At 29.1% G+C, this 19,073-nt stretch overlaps 4 protein-coding genes across 8 annotated transcripts; 2 read left to right on the forward strand and 2 right to left on the reverse strand.

The window, feature by feature from the left end:
- The first annotated feature begins 538 nt into the window (after positions 1 to 538).
- LOC127068828 (DNA polymerase delta subunit 3-like) lies at positions 539 to 2,497 on the forward strand. The gene is made up of 2 exons (XM_051005107.1): positions 539 to 1,089; positions 1,178 to 2,497. The coding sequence occupies exons 1-2, from the start codon at positions 1,021 to 1,023 to the stop codon at positions 2,423 to 2,425; spliced, it is 1,317 nt and encodes a 438-aa protein (XP_050861064.1). The 5' UTR covers positions 539 to 1,020; the 3' UTR covers positions 2,426 to 2,497.
- A 310-nt stretch (positions 2,498 to 2,807) lies between these two features.
- Positions 2,808 to 5,048, forward strand: LOC127069203 (slit homolog 2 protein-like). Its single transcript, XM_051005980.1, has 4 exons — positions 2,808 to 3,044; positions 3,101 to 4,191; positions 4,309 to 4,499; positions 4,583 to 5,048. The coding sequence occupies exons 1-4, from the start codon at positions 2,927 to 2,929 to the stop codon at positions 4,857 to 4,859; spliced, it is 1,677 nt and encodes a 558-aa protein (XP_050861937.1). The 5' UTR covers positions 2,808 to 2,926; the 3' UTR covers positions 4,860 to 5,048.
- A 42-nt stretch (positions 5,049 to 5,090) lies between these two features.
- Positions 5,091 to 7,383, reverse strand: LOC127069207 (protein ABHD13). 2 transcript variants are annotated; one of them, XM_051005986.1, is made up of 5 exons: positions 6,452 to 7,379; positions 6,135 to 6,366; positions 5,865 to 6,058; positions 5,646 to 5,803; positions 5,091 to 5,478 (listed from the first exon to the last, which is right to left on the reverse strand). In XM_051005986.1, exons 1-5 carry the CDS (start codon positions 6,615 to 6,617, stop codon positions 5,206 to 5,208), a joined length of 1,023 nt encoding a protein of 340 aa, XP_050861943.1. In that variant the 5' UTR covers positions 6,618 to 7,379; the 3' UTR covers positions 5,091 to 5,205. The 2 variants fall into 2 exon arrangements, with proteins under 2 accessions (XP_050861943.1, XP_050861944.1); XM_051005987.1 differs by having other exon boundaries at positions 5,230 to 5,478; positions 5,642 to 5,803; positions 6,452 to 7,383.
- Positions 7,384 to 7,466: 83 nt separating this feature from the next.
- On the reverse strand, positions 7,467 to 18,930 carry LOC127069204 (synaptic vesicle glycoprotein 2C-like). Of its 4 annotated transcripts, none has more exons than XM_051005982.1 (11): positions 17,999 to 18,930; positions 17,822 to 17,878; positions 17,549 to 17,710; positions 16,259 to 16,421; positions 15,827 to 15,948; positions 15,452 to 15,690; positions 15,046 to 15,378; positions 14,791 to 14,935; positions 14,547 to 14,706; positions 14,279 to 14,353; positions 10,879 to 14,193 (listed from the first exon to the last, which is right to left on the reverse strand). In XM_051005982.1, exons 1-11 carry the CDS (start codon positions 18,048 to 18,050, stop codon positions 14,178 to 14,180), a joined length of 1,524 nt encoding a protein of 507 aa, XP_050861939.1. In that variant the 5' UTR covers positions 18,051 to 18,930; the 3' UTR covers positions 10,879 to 14,177. The 4 variants fall into 4 exon arrangements, with proteins under 4 accessions (XP_050861940.1, XP_050861939.1, XP_050861938.1 ...); XM_051005981.1 differs by having other exon boundaries at positions 10,880 to 14,193; positions 14,279 to 14,406; XM_051005984.1 differs by having other exon boundaries at positions 10,880 to 14,193; positions 14,279 to 14,406; positions 17,549 to 17,670; positions 17,999 to 18,071.
- Positions 18,931 to 19,073: the final 143 nt, after the last annotated feature.

Consider the following 19,073-nt stretch of genomic DNA (forward strand, 5'->3'; position numbering starts at 1 on the left):
AATTGATTGGCGGTAACGTCGCACAAAAGAATGTGTCGATGGAGAACGAATTCCTCGATTGCGTTTAAGCGATTTCTAAATAGAAGTAGAATTGAGATTTGTCTTGATAAGAATTGGAAAAGCGAATCGCTTCCGTAGACACAACCGGCATTATTAACTTAGACTGTTTAATAATGCTCAATTTATTTAAAACAATAATAATAGATATAAGAATAATATTTCAATAGGTTTAAGATAATAGTAACAAAGCTGATTCGTATATCGAAGTGATAATCTAAACGAAAGAATATATACTGTTAAAGTTTGAGCAATAATTCGAACAATAATAATCTAAATAATAATCATGCTAATTAGTACAGCAAAATGATCTAAGCAACAATAGTCTAATAATAATCGTCGAGATGATGCATGCGGCCGATTAAATAAGGAGCTTTGCCCAATCAGCGAAGAGTAATGTACCGCGGTGTCGCCATTGCCTTTCGTAGCTCCCCCCTAGCTGGCGACGGAGCATCCAACAGCGGCTGCACGTTGGTGGGGATGAGGCTTTGTAGACTCGACGCACGTGTCTCATACCTATGCCGCTTTCCATTGTTTAGGCACATCTTTTGTACAATAGGAAATTTTATACTAAAACTTTTGTATTATATTAACGTATTATCTAATTCTTATATCGGTTAGGATAAATTCCCATATCGCTTATTCATGGAACGATAATTTCTGTTATTCTAAGTCTAGAATCAGCGTAGGACATAACACTACCAAGAATGTTCGCCGCAAAGTTATGTTATTACACTCTCTGGTGCTTAAATTTTAAACTAAACTGTATATTTTATTGTGAGTAATGCCATGTAGTTTAGTTTAAAACTTAACCGCTAGAGAGTGTAATAGTCATTTTTATATATAGCTATATCTATATAATTACAGCAGCTATACCTATTGCTTTAATTAATCACCAATTGATCATATTAAGATAAATATTTAACAAATTATTGTTTATTTTACCTTATAAATTAATTAAACATGAGAGTAGAATTAATGAATCATTATTTAGAAATTTTGACCGCCTACGTTTATGACAATGATAAGGCGGTAAATACGCAATTATTTTTTAATTATAACAATTTTTTCTTGGCAGTACCTTTAATCACTTTTTTATTTATATGTTATCGTTTTTTAGGTTACATATAAATGGTTAAGCAAAGAATTAGAAGTTCATGTAAATGTAGCAAAACAAGTTTTATGGGAATTCTGGCAGCGGCATCAAGATGATAATGACATTGAGTCTACAGTCATGTTGATTGGTAATTTAAAATTGGGTGGAATGCGTGTAGAAGTTGTGAAACAATCAAATTTAGATGCAGCAAAAAATAAATTTAATGATATAATATCAGAACATTTATACAGTATACAAAAATCTATACCTGATTTAGAATCACTTTTTATGAATGATAAAGGAGATGTCAGATTTAGTGCTATTAAATGCAACGAAAGTGTAGAGCGCAATGATGAAGAATTGTCTATTTTACGATGGGGATCGTTATTCAAAAATCATCCTATTGTAGAACAGGATGATAAGTTAAAGTCTGTAAACAAATCAGAAAGTGTACAGATTTTTGAAATGAATGAACATAATCAAACAAATAAAAAATTTACAGATAAGAAAACTATTCCAATATCTCAAAAAACTAGCTTTAATAATCTTTTTACAAAGATTCCTAATAAGGAAAAGGATATTGTGCCTTCAACTTCAAAATTTACATGTATTAATAAAGAAACATCACCTAAGCAGAAATCTATCGATTCGCAAAACTTATCTTCAAAAGAAAGTAAATTTGTTAAGAGAAAAGAGAAAAGTGATATTGCTAGCTTTTTTGGAAAAAGCTTAGATGTTACAAAAGATTCTAATCAGGAGGAACAAATAGGTAATAATATGAAAGATGATATAAAAGATAATGCAAAGATACAAGTTACTCCTATTAACGATAATGATAAGCCAAAAAAGGAAACACGTGGGATAAAACGAAATCGTAGCAAAGAATCTAAAAATATAATTAAAAAACGGAAACGTATAATCGTAAATGATGATTTAACAGATTCTCAAAGTGAAGATGAACATATAAAATCTATGGAGTCAGAGTCAGAACAAGAGATAGAAATTGCTTTAAATAAGAAAGAGAAATTTCCTTCTCCTCCTCGTACGATGGATAATAATGGTAAAGCAAGAATTCTTAAAGTGGTTGATCAGACTTATCAAGAAGATGGTTTTCTTGTAACCAAAAAGGTACATGTATATGAAAATTGTTCAGAAAATGTAACAGAGTCCAGAGCAAAAGAAGAAATGATGAAAAAAGAATCTGCAGATGTTGCCAAAGTACAGCCCAAGAAAAAACAAACTATATTAACTAGCTTTTTTAAAAAATCCTAATGTATATAATTGATTCAAATATAGGTATTTTTTTATTAATTTATTATTCATAATAAAACGAATATATAGCTATCTCTCTCCATTTTATTATTATATATTTATCCTTCCTCATTTTCTCTCAAATATTAAATTTATCAAATCATATTTCTACCAGATTCTTATCATATTCATTAATTTTAATTTTAATTTAATGGATATAATCTAAAAAAAAAAAAGCAATTTGTTATCTGTTAATTAATTTAATTTTACAATAATAAAGAGGAACAGATTTCATTTTAACATTTTTGTAATAATTATGATTAGAAATTTGTAATTTTCAATTGAATTTGATAGTTTAATTTAAAAGTTATAAAGTATATTTAAAGATATTGATACGTGCGCGCGTGTGATCATTTACCTGGAAATGTTATCAGATATGTTATCATAGGTAGAACGGTGAATGTGTCAAAGTTACCATTGAGTAATATAAAAGAAGCTAACAGTGAGCCGATACATGATCAAATGTCTTCAATTATGAATAATATTCTATTTAATAGTTGGATTATTATTTTACTTTGTTTAAACATTATAGATAAATGTAAAAGTGATATATGCACAAAATGTTTATGTTCTGTTAAAGGTATGTAAATCTTTTTGTATATTTGATATAATTTTAATTTAATGCAAATGTTGCAGATAGAGGAACTGTTATTAATTGCCATGAAAAATTAGTTACAAATGATAACAAAATTCAGTTGAAGTCATTAATGTTAGATCAGTATCAAAATGTAGAAGAATTAATTTTATCAAAGAATAATTTGACACTTGTTTCACCAAATACATTTATAATGTTGAAGCATATGAGGAAATTAGATTTGTCTGAAAACTTAATATCTGAAATATGTATTAATGAATTAGCAAAATCTAATAATCTAACTGAATTAAATTATTCAAACAATAAATTAAAAATCTTTAATAATATTATATTTGATAAAATATCAACCATTACTAAATTAAATTTGAGTCATAATTATATTAAAATACTTAAATCAACAACTATTTCAAAACCTGTAATAAGTTTAATTATCCTTGACCTTTCTTATAATGATATAACTTTTATTGATAATGTATTTTTAAAACCATTCTTGTATTTAAAATATTTAGATTTATCATTTAATAAAATTACTTCAATTTCTGAAAATGCTTTTTCGCAACTTTTTAATTTAAAAACGCTTAGAATAAATAATAATTTCCTTATATCATTAAAATTTAATGAATTACCAGATAATTTAATTGAATTACACATTGAATACAATAAGATCGTAAAATTATTTTACGAACCATCTCAAATTGAAGAATTGAATATTGAATTTAATAATATTTCTCGGTTAGAAACAAATTTAGCATCCCTTCATTCTTTAGAATATTTAAATGTAAGCGATAACAAGTTAGCCAAGTTTCCAAATGTAACACTTCAGAGATTAAAAGTATTAGACATTTCTAATAATAATTATTCTAATATCCCGAAATACTTATCATCAGAAAATTATCCACTATTGAACACACTTATTGTCAGCGGAAATTTAATTAAGAATTTAACGTTTTACTCTAAATTAAAACTGCGTTCATTCGTTGCAAATTATATTACACTTCTTGAAAAGATTAATAATGATGCATTCTTAAATTTGGAAGCACCCATAAATGATTGCATTAATCTTACAATATCTAACAATAAAAAACTGATCTCTATTGATGAGAGAGCTTTGGATAATATGAATGTATGTTTTGTAAGTACACTTTGAATCAACTATGAATTGCAGCAATATGTATTATGTATGCAATATTATCTATTCTTTACATTTACTATTTCCTGTTATAAATAGAAATATTTTTTTTTCCTATAGGTAGATTTAAGTAACAATAACATAAATTATATTTCTCCTCAACTATTATTATCCAATAATACTCTTAAAATGAGTAATGGCATTGATTTACAAGGAAATCCTCTTGCATGTAATTGTTCTTTGCAATGGATGTTAAATGATCTACTACCACAGCTCTATGTTATTAATCCAAGTATTTTGAATAATCTAAGGTATTTAATACAAATTTTGTTATGTGATTTTATCTATATGTATTATATTATAAGAAATTGAAAATTTTGTATATTGTTAATAGATGTGCAACGCCCCTCAGTCTATTGAATATAAGATTGGTACATTGGTACAAATGGAAGAAAAAAATATTTTGCAATGACATTTCTGAATTATCATCAAATTTCTCAGAAAAATATGAGGCAGTATCTGAAAGAAAAATGATAATGATTGAGTCTAGTCCTGAATTATATGCAATCTTAGGGTCTGCTATTATATTGTTAATAGTTCTTTTTGTGATCGGAATTTTATTGACTCAAAAATTAGAGAAGAAAAGATCTCGTCAAAACAGAAGATTTTAAATAAACATTAAGAAAATATATTAATTTATAAACTATACAATTGTATAATTAAAATTTAATAAACTTCAGGTTTATTAGAAGCATTTCATTTAAATATTTTTAAAAAGATTACTTAATGTTAATGTTAAAAATTGTTGTATAAGTTAAATTAATTATAAGAAATGTTGAAATTAAAAATGAAACGATACTTTTGTCATTGAATTAATGGTAGCAATAAAAATAGATAATATATTTTAACTTATTGGACCAACTCATTTATTTTAAATACATTAATATTGTATTGGACATTTTTTAGAATATATTTATACATTTGGACGCAAAATGTATTTCATTTATATATTGATTTCTAAATATCATCTATTTGCCAGTGATCCGATGTTACCTGGATTGATGGATTTTCCCTTAATTCATTCAAAAAAGAACATATATTTTCATAATATCCAGATTGACACCATGTTTCATTATGTGTACCACCAGAAATTGGAAGAATCTTCTTATATTTACTTTTACAATTTTTATAAAGTTCTTGCATCATTCGTGGTGGTACAAATGTATCTGCTAAGCCAGAGATAAATAATGTTGGTACTATCATCGATCGTATTTTGAAAATAGATAAATACTGCAACAATAATAACAGTATTATTAAAAGAAAAAAAAAAAAACGAAAAAATAATAAAAAGATAAATCAATAAATAATATTATCATGTAAGAATATATATGATTATGAATAAAGTAATTGATATACTTCTTAGGATAATGTTAAAATCTTAACACACACACACATGCCTTATTTTTATATAAAAAAAGTGGTAGATATTGAAAAAATCTTGATCCTATAAATGCTGCCATATCAGGTATACTTGTAAATGTATTTTCAAGTATAAGACACCAAATTCTTCTTGTATTTTCTTCCTTAGTTGCTAAATCAATTGCTACTGCTCCACCTTTAGAGAATAGGATTATTATTATTAATGTTATTTTAATGAAATCAGATATACGACTTACCCAGTGATCTACCAAAGACAATAATTTCATCAGTATTAATATTGGTTTTGGAAGTTAAATAATCAATTCCTGCACGAGCATCCATATATAATCCTTTTTCAGATGGTGAACCTTGCGATAATCCATAGCCTCTATATTCCAGCATTAGGATATTGCACTGAATATTACGGTAGAGACCAACAACATTTTGAAGTCTGCTTACAATATATATTATAGACTAATTTGTATGTTTAAGACAATGAGAGTATTTTTCTTTCTAAATAGTCTGACCTATGTCCTATATTTCCAGCATTTCCATGGAGAAAAAGTAAGGTTGGGACCTTCTTTGCCCTATCTTCAGGTTGAGAAATAAAAAACATATGTAGCATAGTACCATCGCCTGAACGCGTATATACATTTTCATAAGGTAGATTGAATATAGAAGGAGCAGGAACATAAACACGAGAATGAGCTGGTGATTCAGGATGATAGAGCAGCTTATCTTCCCTATGATATAATAAACCTATAAGAACGATATAATAGATGTATACAATTTTAGAAATAGACAAGGATTAGTTTGTATTATTACAACATTCACAGAAACTAACCTATATTAGCGAAACAGAAGAGGAAGAAAGTAAAAATACCACCATACAACCAGTATAATAAAAAACAGGTAAGAACATATGCTCCAGAAAATATCCAATGTTTCATAGCGATACCACCTAATAGTCTAATAGGTCGACTACGAGCGAGTTTCATACGAAAAGACATTGTCTATTTTCATGTAGTGCTTAATTCAAGAAAAGTCTTAGCACTATGATGCTGGCTATTGAAGCAACCTTGACTTTTACAACTTTTACTAATCCACGTTTTTCGATTTTCATTAATTGTAAATAATAATGTCATACGATCATAAAAGCAATTAAATAGTCTATATAAACAGTGGTCGAGCTATAACCTCAAAATAACTTCTTTTACCAGAATATAAGGTTAAAAATTTATATTAGAGTTAGACAAAGGATGGTCACAGTAAAAAATAAACAATTTGACCATTAAACTAATTCCTTGAATATATATGTTTCGTACATCAAAGCGATGTAACGGAAGGAGGTTATGCGTATATCCTGTGACATGGAATTACATTTACTATGTAAATCATTAATCGCTTTCCTATAGGATATACTGTATCATCCTGCGATTTCATATTGTATGTAAACTAGATTCAGTATATACAAAGTTTAATGTCAAGACATAAAATATTACTGAAAACACTTCCAAATGATAAGATTCACGTTGCACCTTTTTGTGTTAAAAATAATAGTACAGCATCGACACCTACTCGCCATATAGAGGGAGGAAGCATTGAATGCCTGCACAATAATGTTTGACGATTGGTTAAATACGTCATGGGGACTCCTCCGTAAATTGATTAGATTTTAATGTAGTTGAATAAGTACGAAATTAAAATTGTACCGTTTTAGAGTCAATATGGAATACGTGGAATATAAAACAGAATAGTTGTAAATATTGCAAGGCTTTCCAATTTACAACGGGTGCTTATTCAATTGTGGCGATCCTATCATATCACCGTTGTTACATTAATGCGTATCATTGTTGCGTATATATCTATGATAAACGGATAGTACGATGTACCTTTTGCTTATTCAAATGCAACCTAGGCATAACCCACAGTTTTTTTTACATAAAATTTGAAATTTTCTATGTGGTACAATGAATAATTAATTACATACAGTTTAACGAAATATTTGCAATTGTCTTCTCTACTGCTTTTCCTTTTTCGAATCTTTTAGAGATAAGAAAGCTGAGTGTAGAAGATATTAAAAACCTTTTTTTTTATCTAAAGTTAAAAATATGTATATATATTTTTCTCAGAGGGTAATAACACAAAATGTTGAATAAAACATATAAAAGAGTTGTGCCACTACTATAAGTATTAATAATTGATAATAATTGTCTATTAAATAATCAAATATTTAATTTTCTGTAAACGATCCCAAACGTGCACAAAATACAGCTAGGGCAGCTGCCATCATTCTGAAAGATAGTTTTAATTTATGAAATTTATTCAAATAAGTTTACACCCGCATGTAACAATTTATAATCTTCGAATGTATCTGTGTTGGAGACAAGGAAAAAATGTTATGAAATTGTTATTCGCAGAAACATTTGCATACCTTAAATTGGTAGGAAACAGGTCGACGATCATACAGAAGATGATACTCATGCATATAGAAGTTAACGCTTCAAAAATGCAAGAAAGTATAAGATTTTGCGTCGATGATCTTATAAAGAAAAATCCGATGGTTACTATAGTACAGAGGAACGTGTAAATTACTAAAGCAGAGAAAATGTTTCTTATTAATTGAATATACATATGAGAGAAGTAATGATGCAATAAAATGTAAAAAGAATATTTACTTAAATAAATTTTGTAACCCATGTATTTAACAGTCAGCGGGAGAATAATACTAAGTGGTACACAAGCTAGTGTATGGCACTAAAAGACATTATTGTAAATACTATTTTCACAGTCGTATATATCACATTCTAATATCTGAAATATAAAATAAAGTAGAGATGTTTAATTTTTTTTTCAGCTAGAAGTACGGAATTTTTTTATGTCTATTTTCTTTATACACATTCATATCATTTGCATTTACTTACCAATGTTTTATTGCTTCTAAATTGATTTATTTTCGAAATCTTGCAAACGCTAGCGCTTTCTTCTGGATACATTATTTCATATTTGGCGAATCTTTGAAACAATTCTGGAAAGCAAAGCATCAATGTGCAGTATGAGGCCGTAATATAGTAATACAGTAATACGTAACATTATTATTGGATTGGTTAATAAGTATTTTTGCTTTTTTACTTCAATCAGATAAATGAAACTAATCGATTCGAGGAAAACTTTTTTACATATTAAATGGATAATTTTCAATCGCGAATATTCCTTGCGTGACAATGATCGTTTTAATCTAATTGAAAGGAACAATCAAATGTTTTGGAAAAGTTAAATAAATGGAAGATTACTCATCCAAACCCATCAAGGTATTTAAATAATAATAAGAATTCGCAGCTTGGAATGATGGCTGAGAAAAAATCGGACATTGAAGAAACAGTGAAGGCGTCAAAGTACTTATTCTATCCCCGTTGTAATAATCCCGAAAGTAACAGCCGCAAGTCATTACTGTATATGCACATATTATCATTTGTCCATAAAACTTCTTCTTGTGCGCATTTTGTTAACAACACAGTGTTCATATTTATATTTTCTTTTTTATTTCTTTGATTTTTAAATAAGTTAATAATAATTTAATCAACGAGAATTGAAGCGTTTTAAAAATAGAATGCGTCCAAATTAATTCTGAAGTAAAAATAAATTTTGTAGAATCAATGTTGTGACGATTATATGCTGTAATTTAAGCAAAAGGTTATAAAAGGCGAAATATTCATAAACTTTAATACAAAATATATGTAGGATTAGGAAAATATTTATATATGTGTAAGTGTCGAAGAAATGCCGGGAATAGTATTTGTAAGATGAGTGTGAGCGAGATGTAAGGTATATGAATGCGTGGCGACGTTAGGACTTTGGACGCGACTTTCGTAGATGTCTAGAAGATAGATATGTCTGAAAGGAAGCTATAATGAGCGAGCAAAGGAAAGAAATGATAAATAATATAAAGGCCTAGGCATAAGTGTAAAGAATACAGAAGAGTAGAGCAGAACAGAGCAAAGTAGAGTAGAACAGAGTAGTCGAGTATTATCGAGTATTGAACGTCCAACGAATGTACAGACGAGAAAGTTTGTATATCTCGAGAGACAGTACAGAAAATATTAATATCTTTTATTGTAATAAAAGCATTTGTTGTTTTTGAAATACTGTGATCTAAACTCACCATCATACATATATTTCATGTTATTATTAAATGCATAAGAACTTTTATGTAACCATATTTTTACCACACAGTATAAACATAAATATCCTTCAACTACTCAGAAAGAAATTATTTTAAACCCCGTTCTTTTCCGAAGTTTAAGAACTGTATTTTTATTACTTGTAACTACATGTAGTAAAAACACTATTAAAAAATGAATAAAATTGAATCAAACAAAATACATTCTCAAAGTGTACGAATACTTTTGTGGACCACTGTATATGCATATGTATATGTGTATATATGCAAACAAGAATGAAAACATTGAATACTTATTACCGATCAGAGATATTATATCGATCTTTTCTTTTTAAATCGTGTTCATATAAAAGAAAGAATAAATCCGATGCTGTATATACTGAGTGCTGTGTTTAGATAGACCAGACTATAAAGAACCATCACCAGATTGAATCTAGCAAAACTTAACGGCAAAGAGCAACAACGAACAGTAATATGAGATTTGCGATAAACAAAGAAATAACGTGACTACGACGAAAAAATTATGTGATGTATTTATTTTTCGACTAACTTGTTTCGTTAAGGGTAAGTTGCACGTATTGTTCCAAATCTATCTCGCTAGACGCATCTGTAGTTAGAAAAATGTCCAAGTGAAATTTGCTGTGATTTCCAAGGAAGGTATAGAAAAACGAAAGAAATACGAATTACAATGAAAAAGAAATGAATCGTTTTTCGTAGTTTATCTTACCTGTTGAAATTTGTATCGACGACGGCTTCATTTCTACGTCTTTTTCACCCATTGAAAATAACTTTCCTTAAAGACTCCTTAATGAATTCTTGAAGCGATCTCTTGGAAATGAATGATGCACGGAAGAACGTATCCGCACACATAAATGATTATAAGCTAGAGTTGATCGAATGGAAATGTCCAAAACTAGAGGAAACAAAATAAACAAAGTCCTATAATCACGCGATCAAAACTCCGAATTTGCGTTGTAAGATTGATGCGAAATTGATATAAACAGAAGTTTTACAATCCTCGTATGAATGCGTACAGGAAAGCGAATGGAAGTAAACCGAAGCAAGTGGATGTCTTGGTTGGATACATAATAGATAAATAGATAAAAGATTCTGTTCGATATGCTTATCTTTTAATAGTTTGTATACTTCTTTTACATTATTGCCTTTCTTTCTTTCCCATCTGTGGGCTAATTAAAAGACGAGTATTTACTAAAAAGTAATTAACAATAATAGATAAGACGAGTATTTACTAAAGAGTAACTAAAAATAATAAATAAGTATTCGAAATATTGAACTTCCTCTTGATTTAATCGAATAAATATCATTAAAGTCAATCTAGCCGTGAAAGGCAAGTTACGCAAGAACGTTTTGCAAAAATGTTTACAATTTCTTGTTTTTTCGCATACTATATTATTCCTACTTTCGCGAGTGTGCATATTTTCGTTCATCTTTTCTGTTCTCATCTTTATTTTCATATTTTTTCTATCGAATCTTTTAACAAAGCAAGAAAAAAAACGAAATTACATTATTATGACGTCGGAGAATTCTTAAAATTTTCGTTTAAATTTTTTAATAAAACTATATTCTTTATTATACCTTCGTGTAGCTGAAATCAAACTGTTTTAGAATGCTACTTGCGTATGTATTTTGCATAAATCATTGTTGAGGTATTACGCTTTCAAATTTGTTCTGATCTCGGCATTAATTAGTTATTCGATGTATGCAAGTACTTTACCGTCGAGGAGGTAACTCGATTGAACTACGTTTGTTTATAGACAAAACATAATTAAATTGACTAACATTTATGCTATTCTGTTTTTCATTGCAGTTATCTTACTATTAGAAATAGGAACTATGAGATATAATAATTCTGTTATTTACTACTACAAATAAAGTGTAGTTACTTGAAGGCGATGAATATGTATCTTATCGCGAAGTGTTTTCAAAATTTCATGAATGTCATGCTAATTGATTGAAATCGACTGTGATGTCGTTAAGATATTGTATTTTTATCAGCGATAATCTTCATATTTGTAGATAAAAAAATTTGCTTTTTTTGAGCACCGGAAATGTGGAAGTACAAAGAAAAAAGATTTCGTATTTGATCCGTAATCGATGAAGCTAATATTTCACCTGCATTTCAATTAAATAAAAAATCCTCCATTCGTACTCTTCTAGCTAATGTAAGATTATTCAAATGGACCGGCAATAAAATAGAAAAAAAGATCAACTTAAAGCATTTAGATCTGCTAGAGTGTACAAAATTTTGCCTCGTGATTTTGAACTTCGTGTCAAATTTGCACTTGAGATGGTTATGGGCATTTGAGAAAATTTGCGATGATTCGACGCTTATTCGTTATCTTATGCACGTATTTCACTAGAATGTATGTCTAGGACAATCCACATTAGATCCAAGAATTAAATTATCAGTACTGATAATCGCTTAAGATATCGGTTTGTCATATTTAATCGGCAAGTAATAAGTTTCTATTTTTTTGACAAGATACATTATGGACAAACAGATTTCCTGTGGACGTATTTAAGTAATATTTTGGGCAACATAGTATAGTAATAAAGAAACATTACGATAAGACAAATATCTATCGCCTCGAAATAATATAAATTCTTACTATTAGTAATAAATGACGTAATTCCTAAATATCTTGTAGCTCTTACTTCTAAGTGATCATCAAACAATTAGTAAGGCTACCAAGATCATATTTAAGACTTGATTACGATCATGTCTTTTTTATACGTCAGAATATAGTTTCTTTCACAGATATTATTTTGCATGTGCGATCGGGATAATAATAAATTTTTACATTATGTTTATATAAATAATCGAATAACAACACATTTCGGAATAGGAATGAAATATGTATGAACACTGAGCCAAAAATAGCTAGATAATTAATAATTAGCTAAATAATAGATAATTGTGTTCAAAATGGTCTAAAAGAAGTAACGCGAAAACTAGAGAACCGTATCCATTAGCTTTAAAGGAAGAAAAAAGTAACAAGAAAAAACTATTTATTAGATTACGTTATTTTGAACGATAATTATCATTGATAGATTATAATCAATGATATATGTCTAACTAAATTTATTCATTATAGGAATAATTGTTTAAAAATCTGTCGCTTAATAGCTTATTCGTTTCTTCAAAGTAAAAATCAGACGAAACTCGCATACGTCATTTTCTCGATATGGGATAGCGTTGTAATATAAGCATACCTGCATAAAATTCACGTAGCGTGTTGCAAGGGTTTACGCCATCAATTCTCTTAGTTACAGTTTTTGTCAAATTTCGATGATCAGTTTTTGATCGATCTCGCTCATTCCAAAGATAAAGATATTCTGCATGAAATTATTGTTTCTAATTTTCCAAACATGCTTTTACAGTGAAAATTACTTTTGAAAATTACTCATTTTTTGAATATGATTTCTGTATGAGCAAAGAAAATAATATTGAATTAACATTGAAAAATACAATATATGAATAACACAATATCGAAAATAACATTGAAAATAATATTTTTCAAAAATTTAACAAGATAATCAAACAAGATAATAGTCCAAAGATAAGAAATTGTCCTTTATTTTATGGATAAGTGTTGCATCATCAAAATAAAAAATTGTATTCATGAGAATTGATGACGTAAACCCTTCTAAACGCATAGGAAGAGAACACTATTAAAAGATCATCAATGCTGCCGTTTTATCTAATAGTACACAAATTTATCTCTCAGCACCGAATTATCTCTCATCTATGTATTCACATACAACGGGTAACGTTAATTTGCCGAAATACATCAAATTTGAAAGCTTCATAACGAATTATAAAAAATACATATAGGTGAAGTTTTGAAAATGGTTCGATGTCAGCTACAAGAATATGTTACAAATAATATAGGATACCATATAAAAATTTAAACATCACCTTCACTAGACTCTCCAATGTCGTCGCAAAGTCAAAAATTATCATTACGCATAGCGAATAAAGTTCTGTTTGTTCAGACAGAGAGAATGATATCATCTGTTACGTGACGTTTTCGGCCTTTTCTCGGCCCAACTGGCAATGTAGCCTTATATATGGACAGTGTGTACATATTAACATTCGTCGAGTTAATTATTCCTGCTTATTCGATAATCTTGATTATCCAGAAGGAATGAACATTTTATGAAAATAATATATATCTTCAAATGGAAATAAATACATAAAAATTATAATAGTAAATAAAATTGAGTCTCATAGCACACGTCATACGTCTAAAAAATTCATATTCATCTTACACACGTACATGGTTAGATACATATACTTCGACGAAACATTTAGAATTATGTATTCCCCATTGCTTTTGTTTGTCCAAACCTTCCAGGTGTAAGAAAGCTAAGTATAGAGCATACTAGAAAAAAGAAATAGTTAAAGTTAAAAATATGTATATATATTTTTGTAAGAAGGTAAAACACAAAATGCTGAATAAAACATACAGAAGAGTTGTGCCGCTACTATGAGTATCAATGGTAGACAATAATTGTCTATTAAATAACCAAATATCCAATTTCCTGCAAACGATCCCAAACGTGCACAAAATGCAGCTAGAGCAGCTGCCATCATTCTGAAAGATAGTTTTAACTTATGAAATTTATTCAAATAAGTTTACACCCGCATGTAACAATTTATAATCTTCGAATGTATCTGTGTTGGAGACAAGGAAAAAATGTTATGAAATTGTTATTCGCAGAAACATTTGCATACCTTAAATTGGTAGGAAACAGGTCGACGATCATACAGAAGATGATACTCATGCATATAGAAGTTAACGCTTCAAAAATGCAAGAAAGTATAAGATTTTGCGTCGATGATCTTATAAAGAAAAATCCGATGGTTACTATAGTACAGAGGAACGTGCAAATTACTAAAGCAGAGAAAATGTTTCTTATTAATTGAATATACATATGAGAGAAGTAATGATGCAATAAAGTGTAAAAAGAATATTTACTTAAATAAATTTTGTAACCCGTGTATTTAACGGTCAGCGGGAGAATAATACTAAGTGGTACACAAGCTAGTCCTAAGAGTAGTGTATGGGAAAAGACATTATCGTGAATACTATTTTCACAGTCGTATATATCACGTTCTAATATCTGAAATATAAAATAAAGTAGAGATGTTTAATTTTTTTTTCAGCTAGAAGTACGGAATTTTTTTATGTCTATTTTCTTTATACACATTCGTATCATTTGCATTTACTTACCAATGTTTTATTGCTTCCAAATTGATTTATTTTCGAAATCTTGCAAACGCTAGCGCTTTCTTCTGGATACATTATTTCATATTTGGCGAATCTTTGAAACAATTCCGGAAACCAAAGCATCAGTGTGTAGTATGAGGCCGTAATACAGCATACGAGAATGAATACGTTGAGACTTCTCCTAATGTGTAGTGGTTTAAAAAGAGATATTGTTTGCGTATACATCGAATATACAATCGTTCTTAAAGATTTCCCTCTACTTTCCTCGTTTGAATTTTTATAATTATTCATTTTCAGAGTTTTATGCAAAGGATTTTCACTTTTAGCAAGTATTTCCTGTTCAAATTAAATGAGTATATCGCTTAGCAATTACATTTCGATTAAGTATGCACTGATAATGGATACTTACGAAGTATTTTTCTACCGGATTTCCTGTATTTTCGGAATATATTTTTCCAAGTACAACGGCCAATTCCGACATTTGCATACTTTCGGCAAGGAATTTGGGACTTTCAATGAAATATAAAGTCCAAAAGCCGATCTTTAACGATGGAAGCGAACATATCAAAACGAATAGATTCCAAGAGTGAAATACGAAAGGTTCCGTATTGAAATCAAATTTTAATGGAATTATGAGCCAACCAATAACTGGAAATTAATACAAATCATGTATCAGTAAGTTTATTATTTATTAATTATAAGGTTATTAGAATGTAATGAAGTACTTTGAAGTACAACAAAATACTTTGAAGAATGTGAGTAAAGTAATAAAATCGTTCTCTACCTGGTGCCGCGATAAGACCTAATGTCCATGCCATCTCTAGCCAAGAAAGTAATATCTCTTTATACTTTGTTGGTTGACATTCTCCTAAATAAACAAAGAGCGTTCCACTTTGTCCACTTAACCTGAAAGATATAACTACTATCGTATTGTTGTATTAGAAGAAGTTTAAAGAGGTTTGAAGAAGTATTAAAAAGTTACAACAAATTTGTTATTATGACCAATTTCTATTATTATTGGATTGGTTAATAAGTATTTTCATTTTTTTTACTATTTAATCAGATAAATGAAAGTAATCGATTCGAGGAAAACATTTTACATATTAAACTGATAATTATCAGTCGCGAATAATTGTAACGTGATAATGATCATTCCGATCTATTTAAAAAGAACGATCAAATGTTTGTACAAAAATGAAATAAATGAAAGACTCACGAGAATCCGCTAAGAAATTTAAATAATAAGAAGAATCCATAGTGTGGGACGATACCACAGAAAAATTCAAACGTTCCTTGAAGAAACAGCGAGATCGTCAAAGTTCTTATTCTACCTTTGATTCCGGCATAACAACCCCAAAAGTAACAGCCACAGGTCATTCCTGTGTTTACAAATATCAGTATTAATTATAAAGCTATGTAATTAAATGGCCGACAACATTCCTCATTTACAAGAATGAATTTTGTTCCACTTAATTTTATTGATTTTTTGTTATCATTTAGTTAGATAGTGTATTTAGTAAGATAATGTTTTTATATCATTTAGCTACACATTCTTAAAATACAGTTCTTAATCTCCTAAACAGGACAAAAACTTATGTTGTTAATCCAATTTCATTTTGAGAGAAAACTAAATTGGAATTTGCAAAGAATCATAAAGAGAAAAGTTTCATTTGGAGAGAAAGAACTATATATCTGCTAAAAAGGAAACTGATCTTTTAAAATAATTTATTCCAAATTCCAATTTTTTTTCGATTGCTTTTGCTAAAGAATAGTTTACGTTTAGCGATATCTGCACGATTTACAGTCATCACAGTTTTTGTACGAACGTCAGTTCTGATAATTTCTTTCAGTTATTTCGCAATAGTTCTTACACTGACGTTAGGTTTCGTTTTTATTTCACTTGAAATAAAAATTTGATTTCTTGTTGCCAACTTCTTGAGTAATCTTATATGCAAATTTGTTGGCAGCACAATGTTCATATTTATACTTTTTGTTAATTTATTTTTTAAAGATTTCTAATTTTTAAATAAGTCGATGATAATCCAAACCAAGAAGAATTGAAGCAAGCTTTAAAAATAGAACGAGACCGAGTTACTTCTGAAATAAATACGAATTTGATAGAATCAATGTGTAGACAATTACAATCTGTAATTCAAGCGAAAGGGTGCTTCGCGAAATGTTAATAGAATTTAATATAAAATATATTCCATTTTATTATTAAATGTACGAAGACTTTTGCGTGACTATATTTGTACCATATAATAAATATCTTGCAATTACACAAAAACGTAATTATTTTATTCGATTTAAACCCATCCTATTTCGAAAGTTAAAGAACTGCACTTTTATTATGTGTAATAACATGTCATAAAAACGCTATTAAAACATCAATAAAGTTGGATTGTACATAATATATTCTTGTGTTTGGACACTTTTGTGAACCACTGTGTATATATATGTATATACTCTGATATAGACGAGATTAAAAATATTGTATGCTTATTACCGATCAAAAATGTTATGTTGATGTTTCCTTTTTCGATCGTGCTCATTTGAAAATCGCATGCTGCGGAAGGAAGAATAAATCCGATGCTGCATATACTGAGTGCTGTGTTTAGATAGACCAGACTACAAAGGACCATCACTTTCAGATTGAATTTACCAAAGCCTAATGGCAAAAAGCAAGCACGGAGAATAATGTAAGGTATGCGATAAATAAAGAAATAACGTGACTATGCAAAGAAAGTTGATTTACGCGAAGCATTTTCAACTAACGAACCTGTTTCATTAATGGCAAGTTGCACGTATTGTTCCAAATCTATCTCGTTAGACGCACCTGCAGTTAGAAAAATGTCCAAGTGAAATTTGCTGTGATTTTCAAGGAAAGTATAGAAAAACGAAAGAAATACGAATTACAATGAAAAAGAAATGATTCGTTTTTCGTAGTTTATCTTACCTGTTGAAATTTGTATCGACGACGGCTTCATTTCTACGTCTTTTTCACCCATTGAAAATAACTTTCCTTAAAGACTCCTTAATGAATTCTTGAAGCGATCTCTTGGAAATGAATGATGCACGGAAGAACGTATCCGCACATATAAATGATTATAAGCTAGAGTTGATCGAATGGAAATGTCCAAAACTAGAGGAAAGGCGACACTGCGAAGTGAACAAAATCAACAAAGTCCTATAATCACGCGATCAAAACTCCGAATTTGCATTGTAAGATTGATGCGAAATTGATATGATAAGAAGTTTCACAATTTTCGTACGAATTCGTATGGGAAAGCAAGTGGAAGTAAGTGGTAGCAAGTGGAAGTAAATGGAAACAAGTGGATATCGTCTGTAGACGTTGAATACAATAAAAATTCTGTTCGATGCGCTTGCTTTTTAATAATATGTATATCCCCTCTACGTCGTCGTTGAGCTATCTAATTGAAAGTTGAGCATTTAATTTTATAATAGTAAGCATAAAAATAAACAGAAAAAGAATAAGTAGAAATAAATAATAAATAAGTATCCGAAGTGTTGAATTTCCTCGTATTTTAATCGAATAGTAATCGGTAACACTAATCGAAGATCACTCGTGAGGCGAGTTATGTAAGAACGTTTTGCAAAAGCGTCTCGTGTATTTTATTTTTTTCCTGATATTACATTATTTCTACTTTGGCGAACGCGTACGTTTTCATTCATCTTTCCTGTTCCCATATTTATCCACACGTTTTTTTTTATCACAACGTTTCGAAAAATATCAAGAGAAATCATTATTATTCGCCACTTTTATTTCCTCAAATATATCCAGCTGCAGTTTAATATCTAATTCGATTATATCTTACGAGTTTAATCGAGTTTAATCTATCGAGCATGTGTACATACTCTTCAAAATATCGGGAAATTTTTATATTATTTTTATAATAATGAAAGCTGTGATTTCAAACGTAAACGAGAGAGAAAGAATCAATAAATAGAACGATTATCATCACCGTAAACGAATCATTTAGGATTATTTTCGAAAGAGAAGATCGGAGATG

Source organism: Vespula vulgaris, chromosome 14, assembly GCF_905475345.1.
Source record: "Vespula vulgaris chromosome 14, iyVesVulg1.1, whole genome shotgun sequence".
NCBI classification, from domain to species: Eukaryota; Metazoa; Arthropoda; class Insecta; order Hymenoptera; family Vespidae; genus Vespula; species Vespula vulgaris.